The following is a 15,533-nucleotide window of genomic DNA, read 5'->3' as shown; positions in this document are numbered from 1 at the left end:
AAAAAGGCCGAATTTCGTTTCCGTAGACTGAGCACATAAAACTTTATGTTCGCTAGACGCCGATACACGATGTAGAGGTGCAGTTTCACCGTCATTTCTATATTTGCGATCACCTTCGCGTAACTTTCCATGTTGCCTGATTACACTCAAGAGCCCTCAATCGTTTCGCTCGTTGACATCTCGAACTGGAAACAAGAAGTGATTATTGATTACTTCCGACGTGCGATAGAAGAACACACCCGTAATCCACACCATCACGGGTAACCGCCTTTTTCGCTCTTTAGGGAACCCGTCATCACCTTCAAGTAAGTTATGCAAGTTTCACACGCGGAAAACAATAACTGTAAGCACGATCAAATAAGTCTTTGACCCCACTGTACACAAAAACTAGCTGAGGGCTTATGTGAAACAAAGTAGTTACAAAAAAAATTCCTGCATTTCGCTGAAGCTTAACAATTACAGAAAGTACCCTACACCGCTCGCTAGGGGACTGACAGAGGTGTGACGAGGCATTTCCAAAAATAATTACAAGTCGACACTTACATTAGGATGTATCTACCAGCACAGTTGCAAATATGTGCCCCGCTACGCTTCTGGGCGAATTCACGGCATGCAAACTGTTCACATTTTATAAAACAAAGAAAATGGCGCCAACTATTAGTCCCACCGTAGAACGAAACGGCACCACTTTCCTGAGCTACCGTGACGGCAACCTGCGACCGACCGCGCGCGGACCTCATTTTTTGATTATCAACGCCAAATTAACAGTCCATTCCCCTCCCAGTTAAAAGCTAGCGGTTTGGCTTAGGGTGTGATAGGATAAGGACCCGTATCCTACTACTGTATAACCAGTTCCAGCTCGTATCCCCGACAGGACTAAAGGAAAAAGGCAATTATAAGACTGATCCTCTCGTTTATCAAGGAATAAAAGGAAGCGCAAAGAACGTTTTCCGAGGTTACCAAAAGTGTAGTTAATGGGGGTTTAACGTCCCGAAGCGAATCAGGCTATGAGGGACGCCGTAAATATCCGGGCTCCGGAAATTTCGACTACCTGTTTTTTTTTTTTTTTTTTTAACGTGCACTGACATCGCACAGTACACGACTCAAGAATTTCGCCTCCATCAAAATTCGAACGCCGCGGCCGGGATCGAACCTGAGTCTTTCGGGTCAGCAGCCGAGTGCCATAACCACTGAGCCACTGGTTACCAAAAGCGCTTTTCCCGCCTATATGAATGCAGACTTGAGCAGTGCATTTTATACCCATATAAATAACAAAGGAGGGTCCGAGGTTCGTCACAACCGGTGTTATTTCATCATTGACACGCACCGGAAAGGAGAAAGCACAACAATGTTCAGGTTAATTTGTCACTGCCCTGTGCTAAACGGAAAACATTTTTTCGGAACCGGGGTTCACGGGCACGTAGGAATTACAAAACAGAAACTATGTAAGCGAAACGTGCCACAGGATTTCTGGAGTTATTCCGCCATTATTCTGTTCGCCGACAGGTCCTCAACAACACGACCAGGCTTATGTCCACCAACGGCAGTGCGACGATCAGCAACGTCGTCCCAGGGACAGGAACCCCACCTCCACAGGAGGCAAGTGACACAGTAGCGTCCGCGCTCGACAAAAGGAAGGTGCCCGGGGGGAAACAGTTCTATTTAGAAAACAAGACCACTAGACAGCCTTCGACAGGCGGCGAAGATCAAAAGGCGAGAGAGAAGCCTCCAAACAGTGGGGAAGGCTTTTGCGTTTTACGACCTCCACTCTGCCCACTGAAGTATGAATGGAAGGCGGCGAACAGTGGCTACAGCGTCGCACTACAAAACGGACAATTAGAAATGGCAATAAGAAAATCAGAGAGCGAAAAAAAAAAAAACGTTGAAGTTTACAACTCGCTTCAAAAGCTTCCAGGACGAGAGAGGATACGGTAAAGTGTCCACATGAGCCATTCGTGAGCTGACTGCTAAAGCAAACTCGCCTAGACCTTCGTTTGTTCTCAACGTTTTTGTTTCGCTTTTCGAGGGTCATTTTCGTGCTGAAATGGCGGCAAAAGCACGAACGAACAGAGGAAGCAGGGGGCACACAAGATAGGGTCGCTACAAGTTTACTGCGACTTTTGAAAAACAGAATCCGCGCACTAGTGATGAAATGCCCTGCCTGGTTGTTATGACATTTGCTGAACGCGCGATACCGAACACGCGTCGGGCGGGAAACTTGAAAATAGCGTCGCCTTCGTCGCAAATGCAGCTCTCGAGCCACTGCGTTAATTTCTTTAGAATGAAAAACACGAACATTTGCCTACGGAAAAGCAATGCGTGCACACATTCGACTTCCCGAGCACATGTCAGTTGGCCGTACGAGGGTCCAGAAACGCAGAATTTTAAAAGTTTCGCTGGCAAGCGACAACCTTGTGTTCGCCACACAACTTGGAAGTGCTGTTCTAAACGCTGCAACAAAAAGAAACTGCGACACAAGATTTCCGACACAGCGAAAAGGTACAGCGAACTAGCCGCAAAGTGCAGCTTTAGGACTCAAACGCGCATTCCCATTCCACCTTTTTCCCCAGACGATACGAAAACAAACATACAAAGCGCATTTATTACTAAAAAATCAGGGAATACATATTTGGCAGGGGGAAGGTAGCGATTAATAAAGGTAGGCAGATTAGAGTAACGACAATAAACGACTGCTGCAACCAGGGCTGGACTCGAGCACATTTTCCCTGCAACATTGCGCCATGCACCTGACGCCCAGGAGCATTTCTGTTCCCACAGCGTGTGGGTAGCAAAACGAGTAGCAAAGCTGAGCGCACACAAAAAAGCACATCCGTGGGCCGGTTACAAAGCTGATTAATACGCTCTTAGCGCTCAGTTTTGAAGACAGCAATGCTTTAACAAAAAGAAAGGAAAAAAAAGTGACAAGCTGCAGAAAGCGAACTATACAAAAGTGGAAGACCGCGCAATCCAATCATGCTTTGCTTATTAACGCGTCGCGCACAACTGGGTACGGTCAACAAGAGTTATGCCGTGCAATAACCAAATATCACGTTAACAAGAAGCCAAACAAAAGCGGCGTCCGAAACTCCTTGTGCGCTATGCGTGCGCCGCACACGTCCATGCGAGATTTTTCACAAGCAGACAAAGACACCCGTGCACAACAAAAACTGCCTTCGCCGATGCGCTTTGCAAGCGCTTCCGCGTGAGGCGTGACGGAGCACGCAACGTGCAGGTGAGCGCACGACTGATCGTAACTCTGGCCGGACGCAAAAAAAGTCGACAAAATGGCTGCAAAGCTCAACAACCATCACTTTCGATGCATCGACAAGGGGGAGAGATTGGCCTCGGAGAGGCGCTTAAACGGTACGCACCAGCTTTCGCCGCTCCTCGGTGTCTTCCTCCATGACTTGTCTCGAAGAACGAAAGCGTGAAAAGTTTTTTCGGTAGAACTAATAGAGATAGCACGCGAGGCACAAAATTTACACAGCCGCAGTGTATTGTTGGTGTGCGTGCGTGACCGCGAGTGTGTGCATCATGACGACACAGCTACCGCTCTCACTCACACGCCTTCTCCGGGTCACGTGACCTGTCCCCGCCTGCGCCTATGCCTGCGCGGCTGCCTTTGCTGCGTGCCGTATGCACCGACTTCCGCTTATGTTCTGCTCGGTAGTCAGTGAACCGCAAACTGCGTCTATCTGGCTTCGGAACGTCGCGGGGATAGGCCTTTCGATCGTTTCGAGGCCCCACTTGCGGTCGGAAAGAAGCAAACACTTGATGTGACGAAACGCAACGAGCCACACGGAAGTACCACGTGCATTAGGCAAGTGTAAGGATAGGTGCGCGCTAATCGATAATTTCCTCGCGGGGGTCTAGGGGTCCGCAAATTAGTACTTGCCGTAAATTAACACTTTCACTGTCTCTCGAGGCATGTCACGGGTAGGGGTGAAGCAGATGACGTACCTCGCGCTGAGCCGCTTTATTCGATCTTTGCGCGTGGCATCTTTTGTGTAATTTCTTAGCGTGCCCACATAGTAAACAAGTCGGATGCGGGTGCAGTAGTCGTGCGCCTTGAAACTGCGCCTCGGCTACTGGACCTAGCGAGCGGCTGCTCTGCTGTCGTGTCTGTGCGTGTCCGTGCGATTGCTGTCTTCCCCATGAATATCCCTCCCGGGGCAGAGATTTTATGGACTGACTCTATCGGAGACCGTCCCAATATTGTACAGGAACTGGTCATTCAGTCCTTGGTCAAGGAAATGAGCAAGCCGGAGAACAACGTCAACGCTCTGTCCTGGCGGAGACTACATCTCAGCAGGGCTAAACTCAAGGCCTCGAGCAGAACGTCGGCTCTTCTGTCCGGGTTCGCAATGGTAAGTAGCGCGTCGCACGGTATGCTCTTTCCTTTTAGATTTGCCTGGCATTTGAAAGACTGAAATCGCGCTGATCCTGCGCTTCCTAGGTGCGTGATGTGTTGCGGATTACGTGTACCGGTACTTCCTGGTGAATCATTATTTAGGTGCTGCTTGCTTTTGTTTCACGTGCAAGACAATTTTGGCATCTTTTCTGATTATATATGTAAATTCATCTAGTTCGCTTTCTCTAGAGGGCAACCTGTTAAAACGCGCACGTAAAAAAGCCTGCAGTTGGGGATTCCCCCCTGTGTCCGCGATTATCCGTCTTGGGCTCAGTGCACTGAACTATTTCGCATCGGTGGTGCCGAATGCATTTCGTACTGAGACGCTTTATGCGCTGCGCCAGTGGCACGCACAGGTCTGACGTATCGCGTGTGGGGCACAACATTTAGTTATTTACATTTTGTTTATCCATTGCGTTGTGTGTTCTTCCTTGCTCATAGTGGTCAGTAAATCTGTAAGTCGGTAAAAGTGTGCAGACATTTTGGAGGCTTCCGGTGGAATTATCTTTGCCATGTTACGTTATCGTACTTTTCTTCTTGCCTTTTTTTTTTTCTGGCAATAGGTACACGATGTGGGGAACATGAGTTTTTTGCCTTGTTCGACAGTGCCTATTGACAGTAAAGTAAAAAAAAAATATGTTCTGGGGCAAAGAAACGGCTGCAATAGCTTTATCGCTACTACTATAGGCTGCCCACCCTCTAATCATCTGGGTTATGGAGCCACAGGTGGAGCATATTCGAGAGCTCTCATTTCCAGCTCCGCATAGTACCCATGGCCCGAGCCCTTCTTGATAACTTTCCTGATTGCCAGCTGGTGGGTGCTGCAGTTTTTGATGATGACGATGGCGCTTATGGCGTTTTACTTGTCCTGGAGAAAGCACTCTATTCTTCCCTTCTAGTCTTCATGACCTAGAAGTCCCTATGAAGCTACACAGGCTGTGTGCATGGGAGAACTGAGGGAATGAAGAGCATAGGCGATGTAACACGGCACATCAAAAGCTTGAGTGTGTGGAGGGTGTCGTATGCACAGTTCACCTTTCTCGCTGCCACGGTGGCTCAGCGAGTATGGTGCTCGGCTGCTGACCCAAAAGATATGGGTTCGATCCAGGCCATGGTGTTTGAATTTCAATGAAGGTGAAATACCGGAGGCCTGTTTTCTGTGTGATGTCAGTGCACGTCAAAGAACCCCAGGTGGTCGAAACTCCCGAAGCCCTTCACTACGGTCTCCCTCTATCCTTAAGTCGCTATGGGATGTTGAACCCCATAAAACCTAAACCTGTTCCCTTTTTCTTCAGCATGCTTTAGGACAGTCATATGGGATAGGTGCTTAAATGAACACCTGAAGAGTACAAAACTAACAATACAGGCACACGAAATCTGGCTTTGCATTGTCATGAATGTCAAGAAGATCAAGATTTTGGCATTGAAAGGCGGTGCGCACTGGGTCTTGCCAGCTGTTCTGCGGTTAGCAGGTACTCTGACCAGATAGTGTAGGAGGTTGCAGAGGTCGCTGAGATATCTAGGCTGCATGATTGTTGTGTAGGTGCACCTTACTGAGATACCTAGGCTGCATAATTGTTGTGTTGGTTTACCTTCGATATCCCTGACAAAAACAGAATTGGAATTTTTGGCAAGGTAATGCACCAACTATTGTCCTTTTCTTGTTTATATAATTTTCCCGAAATTGGTATATAAGTCTTAGTTCCTTTGAATAAATATCAGTTGGAAGCCTGCACTCATGTGTGAACTTGTCTGTGTGTTGTTTTTTGTGTTGCGCTGGAGTTCTTCTTCTCTTGATCCATTATGGCGCTAAGGAGACCTGCTTCATTCAGCCTAGGTAGAATCGCGCTGGTTGTTAAATTATGCAGTTGACTCCTACTTTTGTGATGATGTTTACAACCTCCTGTGAGCCAAACTCTCTTTCGTTGGTCAAAGGTTGAAAGTTACAAACAAGGGAAGGAAAGAAATCACTGTTTGGTGTTTGAGAATGTTCGGTCTGAGAGCCCTAAACTGTGAAGTTAACAGCACAAGCGCCACATTTAACTCTGGTTCAGTCGCACCTCAAATAATTGTAAACGAACAATGTGCTGGCATCACTCGCCAGCTGGTGCCGCACCTATCTGTGGAAAGACGAACCAAAGTCATTATATATGAATGAGGTTATGACTTGCGGTAGTGTTCGCACCTAAGTTTTGCTAAAGGTATCTATGGCTCATTGGCTATGATCTCAGTTGTTATCAGCGTAAGCGCACTTTTCCATTACTGGTGACCTTTGCCTCGCTAGAAATGGCAACCAGCTGAGCTGATAAGCTCCTCGAAGGTCATGTTTGCTTTGTACTTTCTCAAGAGATGTTGCTTACTTTTAGGTCATGTGAAAGGTATGTAATGTACGTCATTGAAAAGGTAAATACAATGAAGGCGCAGTAACTCTCTCTGTGAATGAATACCTCAGCCGAGTCTAGGCTGTGGGGTGGGATGGAGGTTGTGAAAAAGGAAGGAAAGAGAGAGAGGGAGAGAAAAAATGGAGGTGGGAAAAGGTAGTATGGAAAAACATGCCTTTCAGTAGATTTAACTTGCTCGTCGTTGTGCTTTAAGGTTTTGAACTGGAGAAATCTTTGTGTGAAGCTAGAACATATTTTTGTTTGCACTCTTTTCTTCATGGTTACACAGTATGCGTGTTTTCATGCAGTTAAAAGGATGCATAGTGTAGGTTAGCAGGGAATCTGGGAACTGCTGTCTGTTTCCAGTTTGTACACAAAAAGCAGCATAACTGTAGTAATTGTGACAACAAAATAACTTGCCAGTCAGAAATATGTTAAAGTAATAAGGTTTTGACGTGAGGTGTAGCAGTGAAAAACATGAATACTGGAATGGGTACCAGAAAACACTGGTTTCACAAATCACCAGCTTTGGTAATACTGCCTTTTTTAATTCCTTTGCCAGAACATCAAAGAAAAGTTCAGTATTGGCTGTTCTTTTTGCTTTAGAGGTGATAAGCTGTAAAAGCTGCCCTCAGTGTGTCTTAGGAGCTGTTCCCTGTGTGCATGCGTGTATTCATATCACCAAGAGCAGGACACATGCACATATACAAGAGTGACCCACCCACTGGACATGTAGTGCTGTCGGGAAGGTAATGTAACGACTCGGAGGTCAACACTTTCTTGGAGCTAGCACAAGCAGTGTGTGAGAGGCAGTGGTAAGGTAAAGTTTCCTTACAGAGAGCAGCGGGCTTGAGTCACCCAAGTCCTGTCGAATCAGACAATATTTCAAATTAAGGGTTAAATCAGGGGGAATTTTTAGCCTTAGACTGAATAGAGAGAAGAGAGTTTTCAGTAATTGAATGTTGAATGTGTTTCGAAAGTTCTCAAAGGAGCTCCCAAGGTGCTCAAAAGCAATCGTTGTATTGATAAAGACAATGGGGAGTTAGTGCTTTGATAGATGGCACTAACTTATGGTGCTAGTCATTGTAAAGTAGTTGGAGCATTTTTACTTTTGTGAATGATAGGGCACTACAGCTGTCGCCTCGCTTCTTTGTCTCAAGAAAGGGCAGAACTTTGAACTTTTTTTCTGTCCCTGTTCTATCATGCTACACTTGAAGGCATGAGCCTGTGCCAGCTGGCCTAGAATTCGGTTGTTTTGTACGGGGCTGTTAATGTTTTTCACTTATTTGAGCACATCAGACAGGCTTGATACCGGCTCTCATGGAGCATTACTCACTAAAATAACAATAGCTAGTTTGATTCAAAGCACTTGTTGCCAGAACTGCACTGATACATTGTCTTACATCACCTGATAAAATTCACTGTTATGCATTTGGACGATTTTGGATGATATTTTTGAGGTGCTGCCAATCCTAGATGATTTGTAACTGGGGTTGGTGCAAAAAAAAGAGGTGGTACAAAATGTAGCTGTAAAGACTGTGCTTTTGTCACAAGTGCAAGTTTTCTCTGAGTCTTCCTTCTAGAGCAAGGCTGCTTACATTGGCCGTACTGGTTGATGCATTAGCATGCACCTAAAACAGCGCTCTGACTCTTTAGGAAACAATGCTTCAACACACCTGGCCATTGCATTCTGCTATTTCAGCGCAAAGTGGTGCTTTTCAAACACTTAATAGTAGCTATCAGAGATACTGCAGAAGCATTTTTCATTCGGGAGAAAGGTGAAGCATGTTAGTCAGCAACTGTTTATTTGCCAGAAAGAAAAGAAAACTTCCTGTGGGTGGCAAATACAAAAGGCATGTTTTCTTGACCGGGTCTTTTGCCCTCGTAACAATGCAACAGCCTGTAGTAATAGACAGTAAAATGAATGCAACAGTATGTAATATGTACAGTCTTTGTCAAAAGTAACCAGGCTGCATGGTTTGCTTCTGATTCGTATAACAGAGCCCTCACGGCTTCCCTAAAGATCAATAAGTTCTTTGAAGGGGAGAACAGGGGTTCTTCTTACCATACAGAGATTTAGAGCTTGAGGGCTGGCATAATAGCTTTAATATACGACTGAGAAGAAAAAGGTGCAGCCTGGTTACTTTTGACAAAGACTGTACATATATGTTTGAATGGAAAATCAAAACACCTTGCTCAGAGATTCATACTCATTTGTTCCCTTCACTCCACTGAGGGCAACCACGATTGTGTCTTTTATTTTGCATAATTTTCAGTTTCTTGAGTAAACCATGTGTGGCTACCATTGATAAGGAGATATTGAACCTCAAGAAATTATTTATTTTTATTTATTCAATACTGCAGGCCTTTACGGCCCAAGCAGGAGGGGCATACAAATGGCATCAGTGTACAGAACGAAGATAGCAAATAGTAATTTGAAAACACTTGTTCTTTGGGCAATAGAATATGAGCAAAACATGGACTAAACGAAATGCAAACTGAGCTCTTCATTTGGGAAAGTCAAACATAAACAAAAATGCTGGCATTCATTGTGTTCCTTATCCTTGGACTTGTATTCTTTTGTGTTCAGTTTTTGAGTATGTGTGCAGGTATATTAACGTGCTCGTATCAACACAAATTTATATGCAAGTTCAGCGCTGTCCTTTCTGCCGAGCTTTCATGGTGTCCTTTTTTTGCATTATGGTCTTCCTTTTGCCTCCTCCAGGTGGCCCTGGTGGAGATCCAGCTGAGCAAGGGCATCCCATCACAGCTGCTGATTGCATTCAGCGTCTGCACCACGCTGCTCGTGTCTGTGCACATGCTGGCCCTCATGATCTCCACGTGCATCCTCCCCAACCTGGAAGCAGTGGCCAGTGTGCACGGCATCGCGGCCGTGTCTGAATCCCCCCACGAGAAAATGCACCTCTACATCGAGACAGCCTGGGCCTTCTCCACGGTCTTTGGCATTCTGCTGTTCATGGCAGAGATCGCCATCCTCTCCTGGGTCGTCTTCCACGATTACAGTCGCGATGCAGCCCTGGCCGCCACCATCATCCTCATACCGGTCGCGATTGTTTTCGTCATCTTTGCGGTGCACTTCTACCGGCAACTCGTCACGCACAAGTTTGAGCAGTCGGTGATGAGTGTCAAGGAGCTTGAGAACATGGTGAGTCAGCTGCAGGATGGCAGCGGCAGTGGAACTGACAATGGAGCATCTCTCCTTAATGTGTGAGCGTGGCGCGGCCTTGTGGATAATTTTTTTCTTCTTCAATGCCAACAAGCCTGCAGACGGCAGTGTGCGGTGACTAATTTATTGAAGCTGTAGGTGCCCTCCATCATCAGAAAGTGCTGTGGCAATGGCTAGCACCTGCCTGCTTGTTTTTTTGCGGCTGCAATGGCTTTCGTATGGTGTGCCACTTCAAAAACTTTTTGAAGCAATTTAGCAAATTCTGATTGTGAAATGTGCAGTGGCCCAGCTAGGTTAATGCCTAGGTTAGTGCTGACAAATTTTTCCCTCCTTTATACATTTTTGTACAGTAAAGGTCGACAGATAACCTGTTCATTCTGTTCCTGTTTGCCTTTTAAGGCACTGAGTGCATAAAATGCTAAAATGCAGTATTATGCTAAGCGGGGTTAAATCTGTGATGTGTTCTTGGCTGTCCAACTACCAAAATAGGTCCTCACCTGTAAAGTTGATAGACATATTACTAATCAACCGCAATATTAGTTTACTGTGCCAATGTATTCTCTCATTTCACTTGAAACTTTCTCACCTGATGGTGTTCAGTGCACATTATGCAATGGCTGTGGCTGTTTATGTAATAAGTGGTCCACATAACCTCAGTGTACAGTATATCTCCTTGGCATTTACTCAGTGGCTTTTGTTTCTTAGTATGTTTTCTTTCGCATCTTGTTGAACCCATTTAACTTTGTTGCCTTTCATGTGGCTGTCATCAATTTGAGTCTTGGCTACTTTTTCTGGCCAGGACTACTCTTGAGCGACCATTTACTGGAAGAAGTGTTTGTTTTTCACGATTGCATTTTTGCTGTAACTTATTTACTATCAAGTTTTTGCACAGTTGGCTGTGTGGTGGTACAAGCTAACTAAGAACCAATTACTGTGCTGTTAAAGGTGCCCTGAAACACCTTCCGAGGAGAGTACATAAACTCGCTCAATCCTTACATTGTGTTGTCATAAATTCCCGAGCCAAATAGTAATACACAGTCGTGCATGAAAGTTGGCACACCCTTTCTGGTGATTCTTCCATACTCGCGCTATCCCCCGTTTCACACTCCTGCATATCTCTGTTAAGAGATGACTATTGGTTAGATTCTTTCAGATGTCACACAACTGCCGTGGCCGCAGCCATTCAGCCACGTCGCTCCGGCGGTTCAGGAAGCTCTGCTGCCCGGGCAATTGCCATGCATGTTGGCAGCCAGCGTTGGGGCTGAGTAGTGGGGGCCGAGGGGCGCCGACCTTTGAGCAAAAAATGATGAGTGCAGAGGGAAGGGGGCGCGAAATGGCAGTGAACCGGCATCTTTTAACATCCCAGGCATACCACACCATTATTGAGAGCGAGCCTTTTTAAGTATTCAGTATCTCCTCTTGATGATTAGTTGTCATAGTGTTTGTTCTGTTACGATAACTGCATTGACTTTAGACCAAACACACCTTTTCTAGCAGCCTGTGTTCAACTTCTGAGAATTGGCGCTGCAGTTCTCAGTAATCTATGAGCTTGTGACAGTGCTAAACATTTTTCAGAATTAGCTTTGTACCTGTATCTTGTGTACCTAAGGCTTTTTCTTGCCAGACATTGACACTCATTGCTATTTTATTGCTATTTTGTTTTCTCTTACCAATATCCATGAAGAGAAAAGTGTACAACAGCTGTATCCTACCGGTACTCACCTATAGGGCAGAAACGTGGAGGCTAACAAAGAGGGTTCAGCTTAAGTTAAGAACAACGCAGCGAGCTATGGAAAGGAAAATGATAGGTGTGACGCTAAGAGATCGGAAGAGGGCGGAGTGGGTGAGGGAACAAACGCAGGTTAATGACATCTTAGTTGAAATCAAGAGGAAGAAATGGGCTTGGGCAGGGCATGTGATACCCCTGTCACACGGGCACTTTCGATCCTCATTGAGTCAATGCTCATCGAACTCAATGCAGATCGACGGTTGTCACACGGCCACTTTCAAGCGCAATCGAGCTCGATCCTGCTTGACTCGATGCCGGCCCCTCAAGAGTGCTTGAGGTTCCAAGCACAATCGAAAGCACTCTCGCTCTCACGAAGCTATAAAAATAAACGCTAGTTAACAAAACAAAACTACAACTGTTGTTGTTGTAATTTATTAAAATGCAAGACAGAACAGTTTCAGGCACTATGCCTGCTTATATGCAAACATATTTATAAATAATCTCGACACCACGCGCTCCATGCTTCGCCGTCAGGTTGGTATATTAGCTCTATGGCCGTCAGTGTAAACAACAAAGATGGCGTCCTCCTGCTCGTCGACGCGCGAACTGTAGAGCGAGCGCGAAACAGCCGCTCTCATCGACTGCTGGCTAGACCACCTAGATAATTTGCGGTGCCAGAAGAGAAACGTCAAAGTCTACGCAGAAATCGCGGAGGCGTTTCGAACCCTCGGGTTCCGTCGCACAACAGCAGATAAAGAGGTGCGTTAGGTGCGTCGCACGTCTGGCTACGGATTTGGCTGCCGCTGCCCCCGACTGCACAGTGTTGCCGGACATCACCTTGTTACGGCTGTTGGAGGAACATTTGGCGCCACCTAACACACATGAGGGAAACTTCTCAAGGAGCATTGAAAATGCCGTGTAGCACTGGATGTTTCAAGCGTGCTCGAAAATCTCGATGCAGATCGAGTTCAATGAGCATTGAAAGCGCCCGTGTGACAGGGGTATAATGCGAAGGCAAGATAATCGCTGGTCCTTAAGGGTAACGGAGTGGATTCCAAGAGAAAGCAAACGTAGCAGGGGACGGCAGAAAGTTAGGTGGGCGGATGAGATTAAGAAGTTTGCGGGGATACAGTGGCGGCAACTGACAAAGGACAGGGTTAATTGGAGAGACATGGGAGAGGCCTTTGCCCTGCAGTGGGTGTAGTCAGGCTGATGATGATGATGCTATTTTATTTTGTTGATGGAAGCTAGCTGTACCAAGCTTTTTGTCTCAGATTTCTTATTTGCCAGCAACTTAAGGCAAATGTTTTGTGACAGTGCTAAACATCTTTCAGACTTAGCACCCATATTTGGTGCTTTGACACGAGACCGCAGATTTTAAGTCTTATTCAACGACGCCAGTAGTGTGGGCTCATGTATACGATTACGAAGTATTTAGTGGGGTACTTTAATGGCTCAGCAACTTGTAAGGAAGCTTCTGGTAGGTGTTTGCAGAATTGAGGACACTGGCATAGCACTAATATTAAGAAGGCTCCTGGTAAATCATACTTGATTAAACATGATTGGTTTGGTTTATTGGGGTTTAACGTCCCAAAGCGACTCAGGCTATGAGGGACGCCGTAGTGAAGGGCTCCGGAAATTTTGACCACCTGGGGTTTTTTAACGTGCACTGACGTCGCACAGTACACCGGCCTCTAGAACTTCATCGAAATTTAGCCTCCGCGGCCGGGATCGAACCTGCGTCTTTCGGGTCAGCAGCCGAGCACTGTAACCACTGAGCCACTGCAGCAGAGCTTGATTAAGCATGAGTCGTGATGGTTTGAGATAGTGAGTGAAAATAGAATAACAGCCTTCGAAGTTCTTTTGGTTTCATCGCAAGTTTCTACAGTTAACTGCAAAAGTGAAAATTTGGTGCACAGATTCAGTAAGAGGCAGTAGAATGTGTTAAGCTGTACCTCTTTATATCCCTAAACTTATGAAATGTTCTTGAAATGTTATTGACAGATTCTTCTTAACAAGTAGTCCATTTACGCAGAACAAAGAGTATGCCTATGATTTGATTTTTTTTTTCAAAGGGAGGCATTTGTACATAGTAACCTTGATCAACGAATATCACTGCTCATTGCACCGCTTTTAATATACAGCGCAGTTATAGTTTCACAGCTAGCAAAATGCTAGCTGTGAAAGTTACTGTGAATTTCTTTTTGGTGGGTTGAAATACTACGTGCCAACCTAGCCTAATGATGTGAAGGAGCGCCATTTTTTTTTCTTCTTATGCCTCTAGTAGCACTGCTGCACAAATTCGGGGTGCTCGCACCACTAGTTTTCAGTACATTTCACGGCCTTATAAGCTTGCATTTCTGAACCGCTACTCTAGATCACTAGGCCTGTTTTGTCGCATTTTGCAGCTTGCTGCTGGAGTTGTCAGCTCTGCCCTTTTTCTTCTTGACATCTTTTTTTGGAGCTACTTTGCAGACTGAACTATTTATTTGCTTGAAAGAGCTTGTCCTAAGTGGTAAATATTGGCATTATTGCAGTTTAAGCTACAATTTAATAGAAGGCTTCAAAACTTGGAGCCTTTCTTTGGTTGTTGCTTTTCAATTTGCATTGCATTACTAGCCATGTAAGAGCATTGTTGCAAAGCTGGAAGCCCCATAATTTTCTGTGTGTAGTGTCTGCACTGCCGTAATGGTGGCTTTAGGGTAATACTGGCTTTTCTTTTTTTGTTATTGTTGTAAAAAATTCCTGTCATGCTTGTTTGAAGTGAAGTGTTTCCTAGTATGAGGTGTTAACATTTATTGCACTCGCCACTCACGTAGCGCCACGCTTCTCAGCGAGTTTGTAATCGTCAGTCCATTTTTCTGTACACCATTCGAGTGCTGCACACAACCCTGATGGGTCTGTATGTTCCCGTTGCGTCATGCACAATTGACTTTCAGCTGCATGATTGTGCAGTAATGTCTGATATGTCTTTTCCGCTGGAGCGATTCTCTCGCTGCTGTGTGCCATCATTCAGCCGTGGCAAAGGGGCGAGGAGGAGGGTAGGAATTGCTTCCTGTACCCACTGAGGCAATCACTTGAACAAAAACTACTGTATGCTGTGAGACGTAGTGCACTGTGTTGCTGCCGCAAGAGCTTTGGTGCTCACCAGGGACTAGTGCAGGGATCATAGGTTTTTCTTCACACAATCATGTCCTTAACAGCTAAGCCTTTGACAAATTTGTCACAGCATCCCTGCATTGTTTTTTCTTTTTTTTTATTGGAGACAGCAGTGTGCTCCTATAGCGAATGGTACCTTGGGGCTTCCTTCCTTGTATTTCTTGTACAAGTGTATATAGTGTGTTTTTGTGCCGTGTGGAGACTCGAATTCATGTGAATCTCTCGGTTACTTATATACACACGCATATATATGTATACAATACAAATGCACATGATGTACAGCCCTTGTTATAGTTACTAAAGCTGTTTGAAAAAGTACTGTAATGAAGTGTCTGCAATTAATTTTTTTGCATGTGAATCTGTTCTTCCTGCAATGCCATAACAAGAAAATAGAGATATTTTTTAAAAGGACTGACATCTGGCCAAAACAGGTAATGAGATTATGATTGAAGTGGGAAGATGCTGCCTTGCATTGATAGTATTAGGCACGGTATTACTGGTTAGGCACGATATTAATGGTTAAGCTGTCATTCTTTTCCAGCCCACGATAAGCAGACTCTTACAGTATTCCTTGCATCTTTCAGTGTAAAAAAAAGTTGATGTTGATTCTTTTGCCTGGTGCCATAATTGTTTCTTGTCTGCCACTTTTACTGGCATGCAGTCACA

The 15,533-nt window shown here is 45.3% G+C and overlaps 2 protein-coding genes across 4 annotated transcripts in view; one reads left to right on the top strand and one right to left on the bottom strand.

Annotated features, from left to right (window-relative positions):
- The window catches only part of Kdm2 (Lysine demethylase 2), a 42,008-nt gene extending 38,426 nt beyond the window's left edge, over window positions 1–3,582 (bottom strand). Inside the window, exon 1 of the mRNA XM_089574554.1 lies at window positions 3,372–3,582. Coding sequence (XP_089430680.1) covers window positions 3,372–3,404 — 33 coding nt within the window. The 5' untranslated portion in view covers window positions 3,405–3,582. The remainder of the gene's footprint in view (window positions 1–3,371) is intronic.
- Orai (calcium release-activated calcium channel protein orai) lies at window positions 1,531–15,191 on the top strand. 3 transcript variants are annotated; one of them, XM_089574557.1, is made up of 3 exons: window positions 1,531–1,599; window positions 4,224–4,367; window positions 9,518–15,191. In XM_089574557.1, exons 1-3 carry the CDS (start codon window positions 1,531–1,533, stop codon window positions 10,022–10,024), a joined length of 720 nt encoding a protein of 239 aa, XP_089430683.1. In that variant the 3' UTR covers window positions 10,025–15,191. The 3 variants fall into 3 exon arrangements, with proteins under 3 accessions (XP_089430683.1, XP_089430681.1, XP_089430682.1); XM_089574555.1 differs by lacking the exon at window positions 1,531–1,599 and adding an exon at window positions 3,613–3,820; XM_089574556.1 differs by lacking the exon at window positions 1,531–1,599 and adding an exon at window positions 3,636–3,763 and having other exon boundaries at window positions 4,177–4,367.
- The last annotated feature ends 342 nt before the right edge of the window (window positions 15,192–15,533 follow it).

The sequence above is a fragment of the Amblyomma mixtum genome, chromosome 2, assembly GCF_055824585.1.
Source record: "Amblyomma mixtum isolate Tamu chromosome 2, ASM5582458v1, whole genome shotgun sequence".
Lineage (NCBI taxonomy): Eukaryota > Metazoa > Arthropoda > Arachnida > Ixodida > Ixodidae > Amblyomma > Amblyomma mixtum.
This window is presented reverse-complemented; position numbering and strand designations above follow the sequence as displayed.

Excerpts from the sequence above, each read along its gene's own strand:
- Orai (XM_089574556.1), top strand. The coding sequence starts at position 3,637 with ATGCACCGACTTCCGCTTATGTTCTGCTCGGTAGTCAGTGAACCGCAA. Across the intron at positions 3,764-4,176 it reads CCACTTGCGGTCGGAAAGAA|AGATTTTATGGACTGACTCT; the intron begins GCAAACACTTGA and ends CTCCCGGGGCAG. Across the intron at positions 4,368-9,517 it reads TTCTGTCCGGGTTCGCAATG|GTGGCCCTGGTGGAGATCCA; the intron begins GTAAGTAGCGCG and ends TGCCTCCTCCAG.